The 13,848-nt window shown below is 42.2% G+C and overlaps 1 protein-coding gene across 1 annotated transcript; it reads left to right on the top strand.

The window, feature by feature from the left end:
* Positions 1-1,063: 1,063 nt before the first annotated feature.
* Positions 1,064-13,258, top strand: prdm1a (PR domain containing 1a, with ZNF domain; the record flags this gene model as incomplete). The annotated part of the gene is given in 10 exon segments (XM_079836399.1): positions 1,064-1,108; positions 1,110-1,154; positions 1,157-1,188; positions 1,190-1,244; positions 3,088-3,339; positions 5,146-5,265; positions 6,030-6,282; positions 9,601-10,544; positions 11,616-11,744; positions 12,624-13,258. Coding segments are annotated over 10 exon segments (2,448 nt in total). The 3' UTR covers positions 13,197-13,258.
* Positions 13,259-13,848: the final 590 nt, after the last annotated feature.

Genomic DNA, 13,848 nt, shown 5'->3' with positions numbered 1-13,848 from the left:
TTTTTGTCCTTGTGGGGACATTTTTAGTTTTTGTTTGGCTTAAAAATCAGACTAAGTGATGTTTTTCTGAAAATGTAAAAGTTGAGAAAGTTTTGTGTGATGGGTGTGTGTGTGTGTGTGTGTGTGTGTGTGTGTGTGTGTGTGTGTGTGTGTATGTGTGTGTGTGTAGTCCTGGTATCCCCTACATCACAGGGACCAAATGTCCCCATAAAGATAGTAATACCAGTGTTTTTTGTCCTTGTGGGGACATTTTTAGTTTTTTGTTTGGCTTAAAAATCAGACTAAGTGATTTTTTTCTGAAAATGTAAAAGTGGAGAAAGTTTTGTGTGTGTGTGTGTGTGTGTGTGTGTGTGCGTTGGGTAGGTTTAGTGTAAGGAGAGAGAATATACAGTTTGTACAGTATAAAAACCATTACGCTTATGTTTGGGAAGTCCCCATAAAACATGGTGTGTGTGTGTGTGTGTGTGTGTGTGTGTGTGTGTGTGTGTGTGTGTGTGTGTGTGTGTGTGTGTGTGTGTGTGTGTGTGTGTGTGTGTGTGTGTGTGTGTGTGTGTGTGTGTGTGTGTGTGTGTGTGTGTTTGTGTGTGTGTGTGTGTGTGTGTGTGTGTGTCTTAACCATATTTTGGGGACTTGTTCCCAGAAGTGTGATGAACCTGACAAAAAGTTCTGAAACCTTGGAGACGTCCTCACTTGTGAAAATGTCATAAAAATAAATTGTTTATTTATTTATTTATTTTTAAATGGTAAAAATGCAGAAAGTTTTTTGTTAGGGTTAGGGTGTATTTTGGGGTTAGATTATAATATTTATAACTATCTTCATATAAAAACAAAACAGAATATACAATGTACCCACTTAGATAGCTAAGTGTGTGTGTGTGTGTGTGTGTGTGTGTGTGTGTGTGTGTGTGTGTGTGTGTGTGTGTGTGTGTGTGTGTGTGTGTGTGTGTGTGTGTGGCAGTGGAGTAATTGTTAGATCATGTACTCTGTGGGAGGAGTCAGTCAGACAGTAGGGTGGGAGGAGACAGTGGGCGGGGCCAAAGTGCCTTCAACAAGTCAGACAAACATGCTCAGGCAGTCAGTCTCAGGCAATCTCAGGCACTTGCAGGAGAAGTCACTTACCATCTGGACTAGCAGTGGGACGAGACAGGAGAACTGAGAGCTGCACCTGTCCCATACACACACTCACACACTCAGGGGAGAGATCACACACAGCCTCTATGTGTGGCTGGGACCAGAGCGTCCTGGTAAGTGACATTTCTCTAAGCTGTGTTTATTTCTGTGTGAAGCGAGAATGTGTTTTACATTAGAAACAGTTGTTTCTGTTTTTAAATATTTAATGCTTATTTAGTTGTTTAGTGGTTGTTAATTATATGTGGTGTGACTGTTTGCTTGTGAAGAGTTTTATTGGGGCTTTCTTGTAAAAAAAATTAAGTTTTAGTTCTCGGCTATGGCATTTCTATTTATTTGAATGCATTGTTCTTCTGTATTTAATGGCTGGAAGCATCTGTAATATATTGAATGATTTCACTTGGCAGTGTTTTGGATCTAGTTTAGTCTGTATATGCACACATCTGATTTCCATGTTTGTTAATGTTGAGTTTTTCAGTTTCACTATGAGTTTTGGTTCTACAGCTGTCCTACGCGCAAGTCTTTCTAACAAAAAAATGTTTTCTGAACTTCTCTTGTATACTAGAAAATATTCTTGTATAATAGAAAATGCTCAACTACAACATGAAATAACCACAAATCAACTTTTTTGTTCTGGAATATGACATTTTATTAATTTAGTGAACTTTATAATTTATAATTATATAACTTTTGAAATTTATCGGAACTGAAAAAGTTCCTAAGAATGCACTTTTAATTCTTTAAGAGGTTTAAAAACACTCTCAGAGTTTTGGTTGAACAGGTAACTCTGTATATTTTGCCTTGAATGCGAGTTGAAGATTGATTCAATCACTTTCCGTCCCAATGGAAAAACATTTCTCCTCTTTTGTTTCTATTTCTCTCTCACACACACACATTCTCTGGGATGGATTGATGGTTCCGTTGCTCTGCCACTCTGATTCCAAATTTAGCTACATTCAGATGTAGACGGGACTTCCTTCCTCTGTTTTCCTCCATTTGTGACTATTTTTTCACTCAGGGAAGAAAACAGGGAAAGGGGAAGAGGTACGAGGGAAAGAAATGAAGAGTAGGACACGAGAACTGCTCTGACGCCTGTTGTCTTTCAATCTTTAGGTTCACTTTAGGTTTAGGTAATTAGACAATTCGTTTACACTAATTATATATATTTATTATAAATAGTTCAAATGCATTATAATATTTGCAGTTTTCTTGCTGCGTCTGAAATTGGATGTTTGCCGTGTGTTTTAATGCATTATAATTTCTAAAGTATTATAACTGTGGTTACAATTATTCATGAGATCACACAATGCATAATTAATACATTATATATAAAGTCTTTAAGTAAAATTCCGTCTTGTTTTTAATAAACAACAGGCAAAAATGTGTCCCTGGAGCACAAAACCAGTCATAAGATTCCATTTCTTTAAATAGTTTTTTGTTGTTCATTACGAATATGTCTGGAATCGGAAGGTGCAAAACAATCTAAAAATTGAGAAAATCTCCTTTAAAGTCCTTAGCAATGCATATTACTACTACTAATAATATAATAATAATATGTTTATTTTTTATAGACATATTATTATTATATTATTATTAGTAGTAGTAGTAATATGCATTGCTAAGGACTTTAAAGGAGATTTTCACCTTTAATAATACATTTATGATATATTTACGGTAGGAATATCTTCATGGAACATGATCTTAATATCCTAATGATTTTTGGTATAAAAGAAAAATGTAGATTTTTGACCCATACAATGTAATGTTGGCTATTGGCACAGATATACCCGTGAGACGCACCAGGGGCACAGATATTTTTTCTAATATTTTTTTTGCCAAACAAGAATATCTATGTTTTATAGAAAAGAGAGCATTCATGTAGTTTAACCTTTGCCCTTTGCCTAGATAATGCTTAGTTCTCAGCAAAGTCAGCACGTCTAACTCTTCCTCTCTTCTCAGGCTGCTTCTCATCACAGCTCGGCAATGTTGACTACTGAGGGAGCGCCCTACACCGCTGACAATGAGGAGCTCAAGATGGATGTAGAGGATGTAGACATGACAAAATGGACGGAGGAGGAGTTCGAGGAGAAATGCACGTATATCGTGAAGGACCACACCTGGGACGGTCCTCTGGAGAGCACGGATCTCACCCGGGCCGAGGCGTCTCTACCCAGAAACCTGGCCTTCAAACACCCGGCGGACTCCAAAGAGGTATGACAACGGCTTGCTTTCTGAAACGTGCCACAGGTTTTCTCTCACAAACGGAGAGAGTGTCGCATTATCAACCTGAAAGCCGCAGAACTTTGGATGGTTGTGATTTTTTGTTTAAACAACATCTCCATAAAGCCGCACCTACTGATCACACAAGTGGTATTAATCTTCTTTATCTGCACTGTCAGCCCTAGCAAAAAAAGTCCCTGTCTTATGTCTGTGTGCTTAATAATTTCTAACTCACATTGTTACTCAGCTAACACAAACAATCATACATCAGAGGAGCACATGACAAGCTCCTCAAGCGCCAGAGTGCAAAAGTTGAGAGGCGAGCTCTTTGCCATCCATCAAAGCGCTTTTATCAGCAGCAGACTGTCCGCGACAATCCACAAACACACTACTTTCCACCTTTCCACCGCTAATGACGGCAGGATTAAGCCTCTCTCGGTCTCAAAGTGTTTATAGATCAATAGGAACTGGTTTATAGATTTTTTCATCAATTGCTCTGTCCGTCTTATCTCTTCCTGTGAGCACGTACTTAAGAGCTGATAAAGGGTTAACCCTGTTTCTTCAAGAAACACCTGAGGAAGTCATGTGAGAGGAAGATATTTCAAATATCCAACTCGTTTAGAAGCTTGCTCGAAATTCTGCGTTATTAAAGGGTTAGTTCACCCAAAAATGTAAATTGTGTCATTAATGACTGAGCCTCATGTGGTTGGACACCCGTCAGACCTCCGTTCATCTTCAGACACAAATGAAGATATTTTAGTGTAAATCTGATGCTCTGAAAGGCCTCCATTGGCTCAACTTTACACTCTCAAGACCCTTAAAAGACACTAAAGACTAAAGTTACAAAGTCCATCTCACTACAGCGGCTCTACAATAACTTTATGAAGACGAGAATAATTTTTGTGCGCAAAAAAACCCTAAATAACGACTTATATAGTGATGACCGATTTCAAAACACAGCATCATGTAGCTTCGGAGCGTTATGAATCAGTGAGTCGATTCAGCGGTTCGGAGCGTTATGAATCAGTGAGTCGATTCAGCGGTTCGGAGCGTTATGAATCAGTGAGTCGAATCATGATACGGATCGCGTGTCAAATCGCCAAACTGCTGAAATTTGGCGATCCAAATCGCTGATTCGACTCACTGATTCATAACGCTCTGAACCGCTGAATCGACTCACTGATTCATAACGCTTTGAAGCTTCATGAGGCCGTGTTTTGAAATCGTCATCACTATATAAGTCGTTATTTAGGGTTTTTTGCGCAGAAAAACTATTCTCGTCTTCATTAAGTTATTTTAGAGCCGCTGTAGTGAGATGGACTTTGTATCGACGTCTTTAGTGTCTTTTAAGGGTCTTGAGAGTGTAAAGTTGAGCCAATGGAGGCCTTTCAGAGCATCAGATTTACACTAAAATATCTTCATTTGTGTCTGAAGATGAACGGAGGTCTGACGGGTGTCCAACCACATGAGGCTCAGTCATTAATGATACAATTTACATTTTTGGGTGAACTAACCCTTTAATATAAGGGCATCAAAGAAAGCACCTGTATGATTCGAGGCATGTCTGAGCGGTTAATCAGAGGTGAAGCGGGACAAACTCGGCCTTCGGACACAACCTTGATGACCTTTGACTTCCTGTGGCTGTCAGGAGAGGTGGCTCTTGAGGAGAGACATGGCTCCATGTGTTTCAAGTGCGCACATCTGGCCAACCGCCAGTGAATCACCTCTCATTCTCGCACACTCACGCTAAGATATTCTACCTCTTTCTTAACCACCTGTTTGCCTTTTTTCCACCAGGTTATCGGCGTGGTGAGCAGAGAATACATCCCCAAAGGCACACGCTTCGGCCCCCTTGTGGGAGAAAGATACACTGCAGAAAATGTCCCCAAAGATGCCAACAGGAAGTACTTCTGGCGGGTGAGTTGTTTTGTTTCAGAAGCTTTCAAAAAAAAAAAAAACCTTCCTGTTCCACTGAGCGACTTCCTGCGTGACATCATGGGCTGGATGGCTGTGTAGAAGCAGTGAGCTTGTATCAGAAAGTGCTGAGTAAAGATCTGCTGTTTTGGGAACTGAATCGTTCCATGCAGTGAAATCTGTATTTGACTGTGCAGCGCCCTGGGTGTGTGGGACAGGAAGTGCTGAATGACTCTGTCTTTCTGAAGAATATGTGAGATTGTAGTTATTCAAGGGGTTTGATCAGTGATCACAGAAGTTGTGCATCTAGCAATTAAAACGATAGCCTCGCTCATCTGTCGTCACGGAGAAAGTGCAAAGTCACCCCAGCTCACTTTCACATTGCTGCCAAACCTAAGATCCCCGAGTGGAACAACTCTGGTCTTTACCTTCTACTTGAAACAGCATTGATATCATTCTTTCCTGTGTTACTGTCACCATATGGTGCAAGACCTCAAGGTGAGAGTCTCAAGCAGAAGAGGAAGTACAGTGTTGACGTTTCAGAGGGAAACCTTGTTTGTGACGTCTGAAAGTGTTCCTGGAACTTGCAAGCTTAGTGTAGACAGGCGTCCCCCTAACAAACCTGAGACTGTTGGATGGAGATACTCCGAGATTGAGAATATTAGTGAGGGGGTGTTTGCTGACTCACTGAGACTTTATAAGAGCAACTCATTTGTCTCATAGAGGACTTGAGAGCACGGTCTGATCGCAATTTTCTTCTTTTGTAGATATACTCAAATGGAGAGTTCTGTCATTTCGTGGACGGACTGGACGAGGAGAAGAGTAACTGGATGCGTTATGTGAATCCAGCTCATTCCCAGCAGGAGCAGAACCTCGCCGCCTGCCAAAACGGCATGAACATCTATTTCTACACCGTGAAGGCCATTCCTGCAGACCAGGAGCTTCTGGTGTGGTACTGCCCTGAGTTTGCCCGGCGTCTCAACTACCCCGCCTCGGGAGAGATCATGATGCAAAAACTCAGTAAGTTCACGCAAACAAATTCTCTCTATTTGTCCTTGTTATCTCAGTCTAAGTCAAGGAAAAACAAGCCTTCCCCACACCAGCTTCTTCCCTTTCATCTCTGTGAAGATCGGACTTCTTTGAACTGCTCAATTTCTCTGCTTTCTTCCCCAACAATGTTTTTCTTAAGACTAATTACAAAGAATAGGAGTGTAATGTTGTGGCCATCGGTGTTTGAGGATGTTCTTTAGACATGAAAGTGCAGGCTAAGGTTTGTTTTGCCCTACATAATAAACCAGCAATAAAAGGACGAGACAGAAGGAAAGATTGATACGGAGGACAGGGGGAGATTATAGGTAGTTGAACAGGCCAGTCAGTGTGACTCCTCTCCCCAGAGTCATGCGCATACCCTGGGGCCATTGGATGTAGCCGACCCCTTGAGCTCAACACACACACACACACACACACACACACACACATAGACAAGTCTGTAATTACACCTACTCACTCACTCATGTCTGCTACCCCTCTACCTGCAGCCCGAAGAGGGAATAATAACAGTAGCAACCCCTAAAGAAACCTAGAGTATGACTAAGTCTAACACAACGGGCTGATCTGACTCCCACATGAAGCTGATTTAGACGTTGCCTTTCTATTTCCCCGTCTGGTGTAAAACGACCACATTCAGCCAACATGTCTCTTAAGTGTCTTCATTCCTTTGTCATCCCGCCTCAGGAGGTGTGGGAGGAACTTGCTTGCCACTTTAAGAGTAAGGAGAGGCTAGTAAGAGCGTGCGCAAGAGAAGAAAAGAAAAAAAAAAAGCACATCTCCATTGACTAGTTGAACTTCCTGGCGGCAGGGCTGTGCTGACAGATTGATATCTCTGTGATCGCCGGCTGTTTGTTTTTTGGCAAGCTCTCTAGGGAGGAACAGAACTGGTGCTATCTGTGGAAGAGAGGTGGGAGGGGAGAACTGATAACCTCTCGGTTTGTTTACACGTAGATGCCGGGACAGAAGGATAGGGGAGTCGAGAGTACGGCACATCTATACTTATCATGCACACACTCATATTCACACTACACAATTACCCTGTGAAAGTTGAGAGGACAGGAAGCAGGAAGTTATTTAATTGTTTACATCCTTTTAGAACAGATTAACAGAAGTATTTCAGATGTATGGGAAAGTCATTTTCTCATTAGCTTCCCACCTTTCATTAAATGTGGGCGTGTGGTTTATCCCAAACTTGAGAAATATAAGCGGAATTTAATTTGAATTCTGCGGGAGCTCATTCAAAGATCGATCACTAAGTAATATCCGGTCTCTGTGGACTCTAAAAGGGAGAGGTAGATCCCTATTAGCAGGACGCCATCCGTCCCCCCACACCCACTCAGTGAACCCCATTAGATAGTATCAGTGCATCCATCCCACCCTGACCGGGGCGGCTGTCAGGCCTCACATCCTGTCTGTAGACCCTAACACCAGACAATTTGTCAAACTGTCACGCTAAGTGAACCACTGGGGTGCTTTGTTGAAATTTGGTTTAAGAAGAGCTATGTGCTCTGGGACAATGGACCTGCTGTGTCCCTCGAAATAACAATAACCGGATTGGATGTGCTGGCCCCACTTTATATTAGGTGGCCTTAACTACTATGTACTTACATCAAAAAATAAGTACAATGTACTTACTGTGTTCAAATTGTATTGCAAAACACCTTTGCTGATATTGAGGTGGGATACAGGTAGGGTTAGGGACAGGTGTGGTGGTATGGGTAAGTTTAAGGGTAGGGTTAGGGACAGGTGTGGTGGTATGGGTAAGTTTAAGGGTAGGGTTAGGGACAGGTGTGGTGGTATGGGTAAGTTTAAGGGTAGGGTTAGGGACAGGTGTGGTGGTATGGGTAAGTTTAAGGGTAGGGTTAGGGACAGGTGTGGTGGGATGGGTAAGTTTAAGGGTAGGGTTAGGGACAGGTGTGTTAGTAAGGGTAAGTTTAAGGGTAGGGTTAGGGACAGGTGTGTTAGTAAGGGGAAGTTTAGGGTAGGGTTAGGGACAGGTGTGTTAGTAAGGGTAAGTTTAAGGGTAGGGTTAGGGACAGGTGTGTTAGTAAGGGTAAGATTAAGGGTAGGGTTAGGGACAGGTGTGGTGGTATGGGTAAGTTTAAGGGTAGGGTTAGGGACAGGTGTGGTGGGATGGGTAAGTTTAAGGGTAGGGTTAGGGACAGGTGTGTTAGTAAGGGTAAGTTTAAGGGTAGGGTTAGGGACAGGTGTGTTAGTAAGGGGAAGTTTAGGGTAGGGTTAGGGACAGGTGTGTTAGTAAGGGTAAGATTAAGGGTAGGGTTAGGGACAGGTGTGGTGGTATGGGTAAGTTTAAGGGTAGGGTTAGGGACAGGTGTGGTGGTATGGGTAAGTTTAAGGGTAGGGTTAGGGACAGGTGTGGTGGTATGGGTAAGTTTAAGGGTAGGGTTAGGGACAGGTGTGGTGGTATGGGTAAGTTTAAGGGTAGGGTTAGGGACAGGTGTGGTGGTATGGGTAAGTTTAAGGGTAGGGTTAGGGACAGGTGTGTTAGTAAGGGTAAGATTAAGGGTAGGGTTAGGGACAGGTGTGGTGGTATGGGTAAGTTTAAGGGTAGGGTTAGGGACAGGTGTGTTTGTAAGGGTAAGTTTAAGGGTAGGGTTAGGGACAGGTGTGTTAGTAAGGGTAAGTTTAAGGGTAGGGTTAGGGACAGGTGTGGTGGTGTGGGTAAGTTTAAGGGTAGGGTTAGGGACAGGTGTGTTAGTAAGGGTAAGTTTAAGGTTAGGGTTAGGGACAGGTGTGTTAGTAAGGGTAAGATTAAGGGTAGGGTTAGGGACAGGTGTGGTGGTATGGGTAAGTTTAAGGGTAGGGTTAGGGACAGGTGTGGTGGTATGGGTAAGTTTAAGGGTAGGGTTAGGGACAGGTGTGTTAGTAAGGGTAAGTTTAAGGGTAGAGTTAGGGACAGGTGTGGTGGTGTGGGTAAGTTTAAGGGTAGAGTTAGGGACAGGTGTGTTAGTAAGGGTAAGTTTAAGGGTAGAGTTAGGTGTAAGGGAATTGTCAACTGTGTAATTACAAATGTAACTACAGAAATTAATTACAGATGTAATTAATGAAGTTATTTTTTAAATGTAAGTACAATGTAAAAACATGTATGTACACAATAAGTGCATTGTATCAAATGATTAACTAAAATGTTAGCACATAGTAGTTAAGGCCACCTAATATAAAGTGGGTCCGATGTGCTTGTTTCTCATTGATGATATGTGTAAAACACACACCCCGAACGGATCTGTGAGAACTTTACTGACGTATTGTTTTATTGTGTGTGAACAGAGCAGAGCCTGATTGAAGCCAAGCAGCAGGCCACTGAAGTCAAGCACCCGGTGAAAAGAGAGCACAGCGTTTCAGAGATTTTGAAAGACGTTCTGCAAGAACCCAGCCGGCCCCGATGCCCCAACAGCCCAGATCGACCTCTCTACCCCAGTGCTGTCTATCCACTCCGCCCTTCCCTAAATGAGGACTTTTTAAAGAGCTCCACAGTATTCGGCCTCCCGAGCCGCTCCCACAGACCGTGCTCAGCGACGCCCAGCCCTTCCGCACACAGCAGTCCTGAGAGAAGTCCGGAAAGCAGTCCGGCTCCAGCATCCCATGAGCTGAGAGACAGCCTCCTCTCCTTCTCTCCAGCACTCTACAGTCGTGGCCTGAACCACTACCATGGCTACTCCCCAGCAGCCTCCATGCCGTTCTACCCTAACCCGCACTACTCACGCTACCTCATGCCCCACTACCCTGTTAGTAGTCTGAGTGGGCCACCTACTTTAGGGGGTATATTTCCACACATGTACCCCTTTTATAGCAGCCTGGTACCCCCTCATGTACCCTTCCCACCTGGCATGCTTCCATCCGAGGGCGGGCGACAATTTCTGCTTCCACCTGACTCTCCATCTCCCAGGGACATCCTGCTCCCAGCGGCCACCAGTGCCTTCTCTGCAGCCACTTCCCTGAAAGATAAGGTGATCCACGGGCACCCGTATGCCCCCGCGGGCGGGTCTCCAACAGCCGGCTCTGCCGCCTCAACGGGTCGGGTTCCCACCAAGCCTACCTCCGCAATTCTGAGCGCCAGCCGCACAGAGGACGAGGCGATCAATCTCAGCAAGATGAAACGAGGTTCCGCGGGCTACAAAAGTCTTGATTATCCACTTAAGAAGCAGAACGGGAAGATCAAGTACGAGTGCAATGTTTGCACCAAGACTTTCGGGCAACTTTCCAATCTTAAGGTAAGCAAGAGAACTAGGGATGCACGCCATATCGATATATTTTCGATTTTCGAGAAAATTTGGCCTACACTGCAAAAAAATGCTTCTCTTATTCAGTATTTTTGTCTTGTTTCCAGTCTAAATATCTAAAAATGTCTAAATGAAGATGCTACGTAAAATTACATAAGATATTTTCTTGTTTCTGGAAAATCAAATCAAAATAAAGTGAAGAATGAACAGAAATAAGATTTCAATCAGAATTTTTTTTTATTACCCCATTGGCAGATCATTTTGCTTGTTTTAAGCAAAAAACTCAATTCATTTTGATTTGATTTTCCAGAAAACAAGATTTTTTTTAAAAATTTAACTTATCTAGTAAATGTATCTTGATTTTTAATTATATTTAGACTAGAAACAAGACAAAAATACTAAATAAGAGCATATTTTGCAGTGCACAGTAAAACGTTAAAAATATAATTTCTATATCCAGAGTGGCTTTATGGTATTTAGTCTATAAACAAATGCACAAAACTGCTTGACAAAAATAGTCTGTAATTTGGCCTTTATTACTCCATGATGGTTTTGAATTGTTTGAAATATGATTGGAATCACTTCAAAAAGAAAAAAATGTCATTGCATTTCAGTGCAACATGTGCAGTCTGTCATATCGGCTACATAAAATTACAATGAGAACATTATAATTGTGTGCGTGTGACGTGGCTTTTAATGGTGAGACTTCTGTTTTTGTAATCAGTCTCTCAAAAGTTATATAAAAATGTGGATTTAGATATATCGGCTTTCAAAAATAAAGAATTATTGGTACACTCTAAAAAATGCTGGGTTAAAAACAACCCAAGTTTGACCCACTTGGGTAGCAATTGCAATTGGGTTGTTTTAACCCAGCAGTTGGGTTAAATGTTTGCTTAGTCAATTTTCAACCTAACTTTGGTTGTTTTTAACCCAGCCTTTTTTTAAATGTATCGGCTAAAATGTTCATCTCAGTGCATCCCCAAAGAGAACTGTGTCTGTGTGTGCAATGCATATATTCTAAATACTCCTAGTAGTGCCAAGCTTACCTGTCTTTATTCTCAGGTGCACCTGCGTGTCCACAGTGGCGAACGACCCTTTAAGTGTCAGACCTGTAATAAAGGATTCACCCAGCTGGCCCACCTGCAGAAACACTATCTGGTCCACACAGGAGAGAAGCCCCACGAGTGCCAGGTAAATTAAACATCATCGCTGAAGTGCTTTTCTATGTTCCAGAGGTGGACAGTAACGAAGTACATTTACTTAAGGACACTTTTTGAGTATCTGTACTTTACTGAAGTATTACTTTTTAGGGAAACTTTTACTTTAACTTCACTACATTTGAAAGACAAATATCGTACTTTTTACTCCACTACATTTCTATCAAGGTCCTCGAAGTCGAAAGTCATTTCTGTAGCAGCTTTGCAAGACAGTGGATGATTTTTTTTCTTCTTTAAAAGTTTTTTTTTTGTTTTGCAAAATGTAAATGTCTGGGAGAAAGAGAAGCGCAGACGTATGGATGAATCTGATAAAGCCTGATGAAAGATCAGTTCAGTCTGTTTTTGTGCCTCTGAGATGAGCACGAGAACTCAGTTTCTGTTGTGTGTTTCTCGCACTTAAACAGACCAATACACACAATGTCAATTTTAATTTTGGAAAGTATTCACGTAAATAAAGTTGATTATGTCTTAAGTGAACGTGAACAGTTGGGGGAATATCGGATGTGTATCAGTGTGTGGGATTTGTGCATTCTGCCTTAAAGTGACAGCAGCTTTGTAAAAAGCTTTGTAACTTTTAAGTATTTAAATGAGTTCAAGGTGGTCGTATGGAGCATCACTGACTGGCTTAAACCAGCGTGCATTTATACAACAATAATAAAACAATGCATTGACATAAAAAAGGAAATTTACTTTTTTAAGTACTTTTAAAAGCAAGTACTTCTGTACTTTTACTTAAGTAAAAATAGTTTTCACTTGTAACAGAGTAATATTTGACCAGTAGTGCTCGAGTAATGGAGTTGTGCACTTTGTCCACCTCAGAACGAGATCCTAAAACTCTGCTTTGACCTCACAGGTGTGTCACAAGCGTTTCAGCAGCACCAGCAACCTGAAAACCCATCTGCGGCTGCACTCTGGTGAAAAGCCCTACCAGTGCAAGATCTGCCCGGCCAAGTTTACACAGTTCGTCCACCTGAAGCTGCACAAGCGGCTGCACACACGAGAGCGCCCACACCAGTGCCCGCATTGCCACCGCAACTACATCCACCTCAACAGCCTGCGGCTCCACCTCAAGGGCCACTGCCTCGCGGCCTCGCCTTCTCCCAGCTGCAGCCTGGACCAGCTCAACCGCGTCAACGAGGAAATCGAACGCTTTGACATCAGCGACAACGCAGACAGGCTGGAGGAAATGGAGGGCTTTGATGCGGATGGCATGGTGGAGAAACAGATCTTCGGCCTGCTCTGGCAGGAGATGGATTTTAAGACGTCTTATCACACGGGAGGAGACCTCCACCCGCCTCCACCTGCGCTGTCTGCGTATCGCCTGAGCGAGCTCGGAAGCGAAGCCTCGGTCATCAAGGTGCATTGCAGCAGCCCAATCCAGCTCCTCAAGGTTAAAAAGGAGACAGAGGAGGCCATGGAAACCTAGCCGGCCAGAGGCTTGCCTGACTGGCTTCCTAAGCCGCGCTATGGACAGACACAAGTCACTCGAAGAAAAAAAAACGGTTCTATATGGCAGCAAAAATGGTTCTTGGCTCGTAATCACATGGGAACCTTTTTTTAGTGCTATATAGCACCAATTTTGGTGCTTCAGTGGTTCTTCACCGGTTCTTTGACTAAGGTGCTATATAGCACCTCTGAACACTGCAAAAAATGCTTTTCTTACTTAGTATTTTTGTCTTGTTTTCAGTCCAAATATCTAAAAAATCTTACATTAAGAAGCATTTACTAGACAAGCTAAAGTTTTGTCTTATTTTGGGGAAAATAACGCGAATGAAGCGATTTTTTGCTTAAAATAAGCAAAATGATCTGCCAATGGGGTAAGCTAAATAATCTTGTTTTCTGTTTGAAATAAGATTATTTTTCTTAGCCCATTGGCAGATCATTTAGCTTATTTTAAGCAAAAACTCCCTTAATTTTAAGTTATTTTCCCCCAAAATAAGACAAAACTTTTGCTTGTCTAGTAAATGCTTCTTAAATCTAAGATTTTTTAGATATTTGGACTGAAAACAAGACAAAAATACTAAGTTAAAAAAGCATTTTTTGCAGTGAAGAACCACTGAAGCACCAAAATTGGTGCT

Source organism: Gobio gobio (genome assembly GCF_949357685.1).
Source record: "Gobio gobio genome assembly, chromosome: 15".
Classification (NCBI taxonomy): domain Eukaryota; kingdom Metazoa; phylum Chordata; class Actinopteri; order Cypriniformes; family Gobionidae; genus Gobio; species Gobio gobio.
The sequence above is the reverse complement of the archived record's forward strand: the minus strand, read 5'-3'. Positions and strand labels throughout refer to the sequence as shown.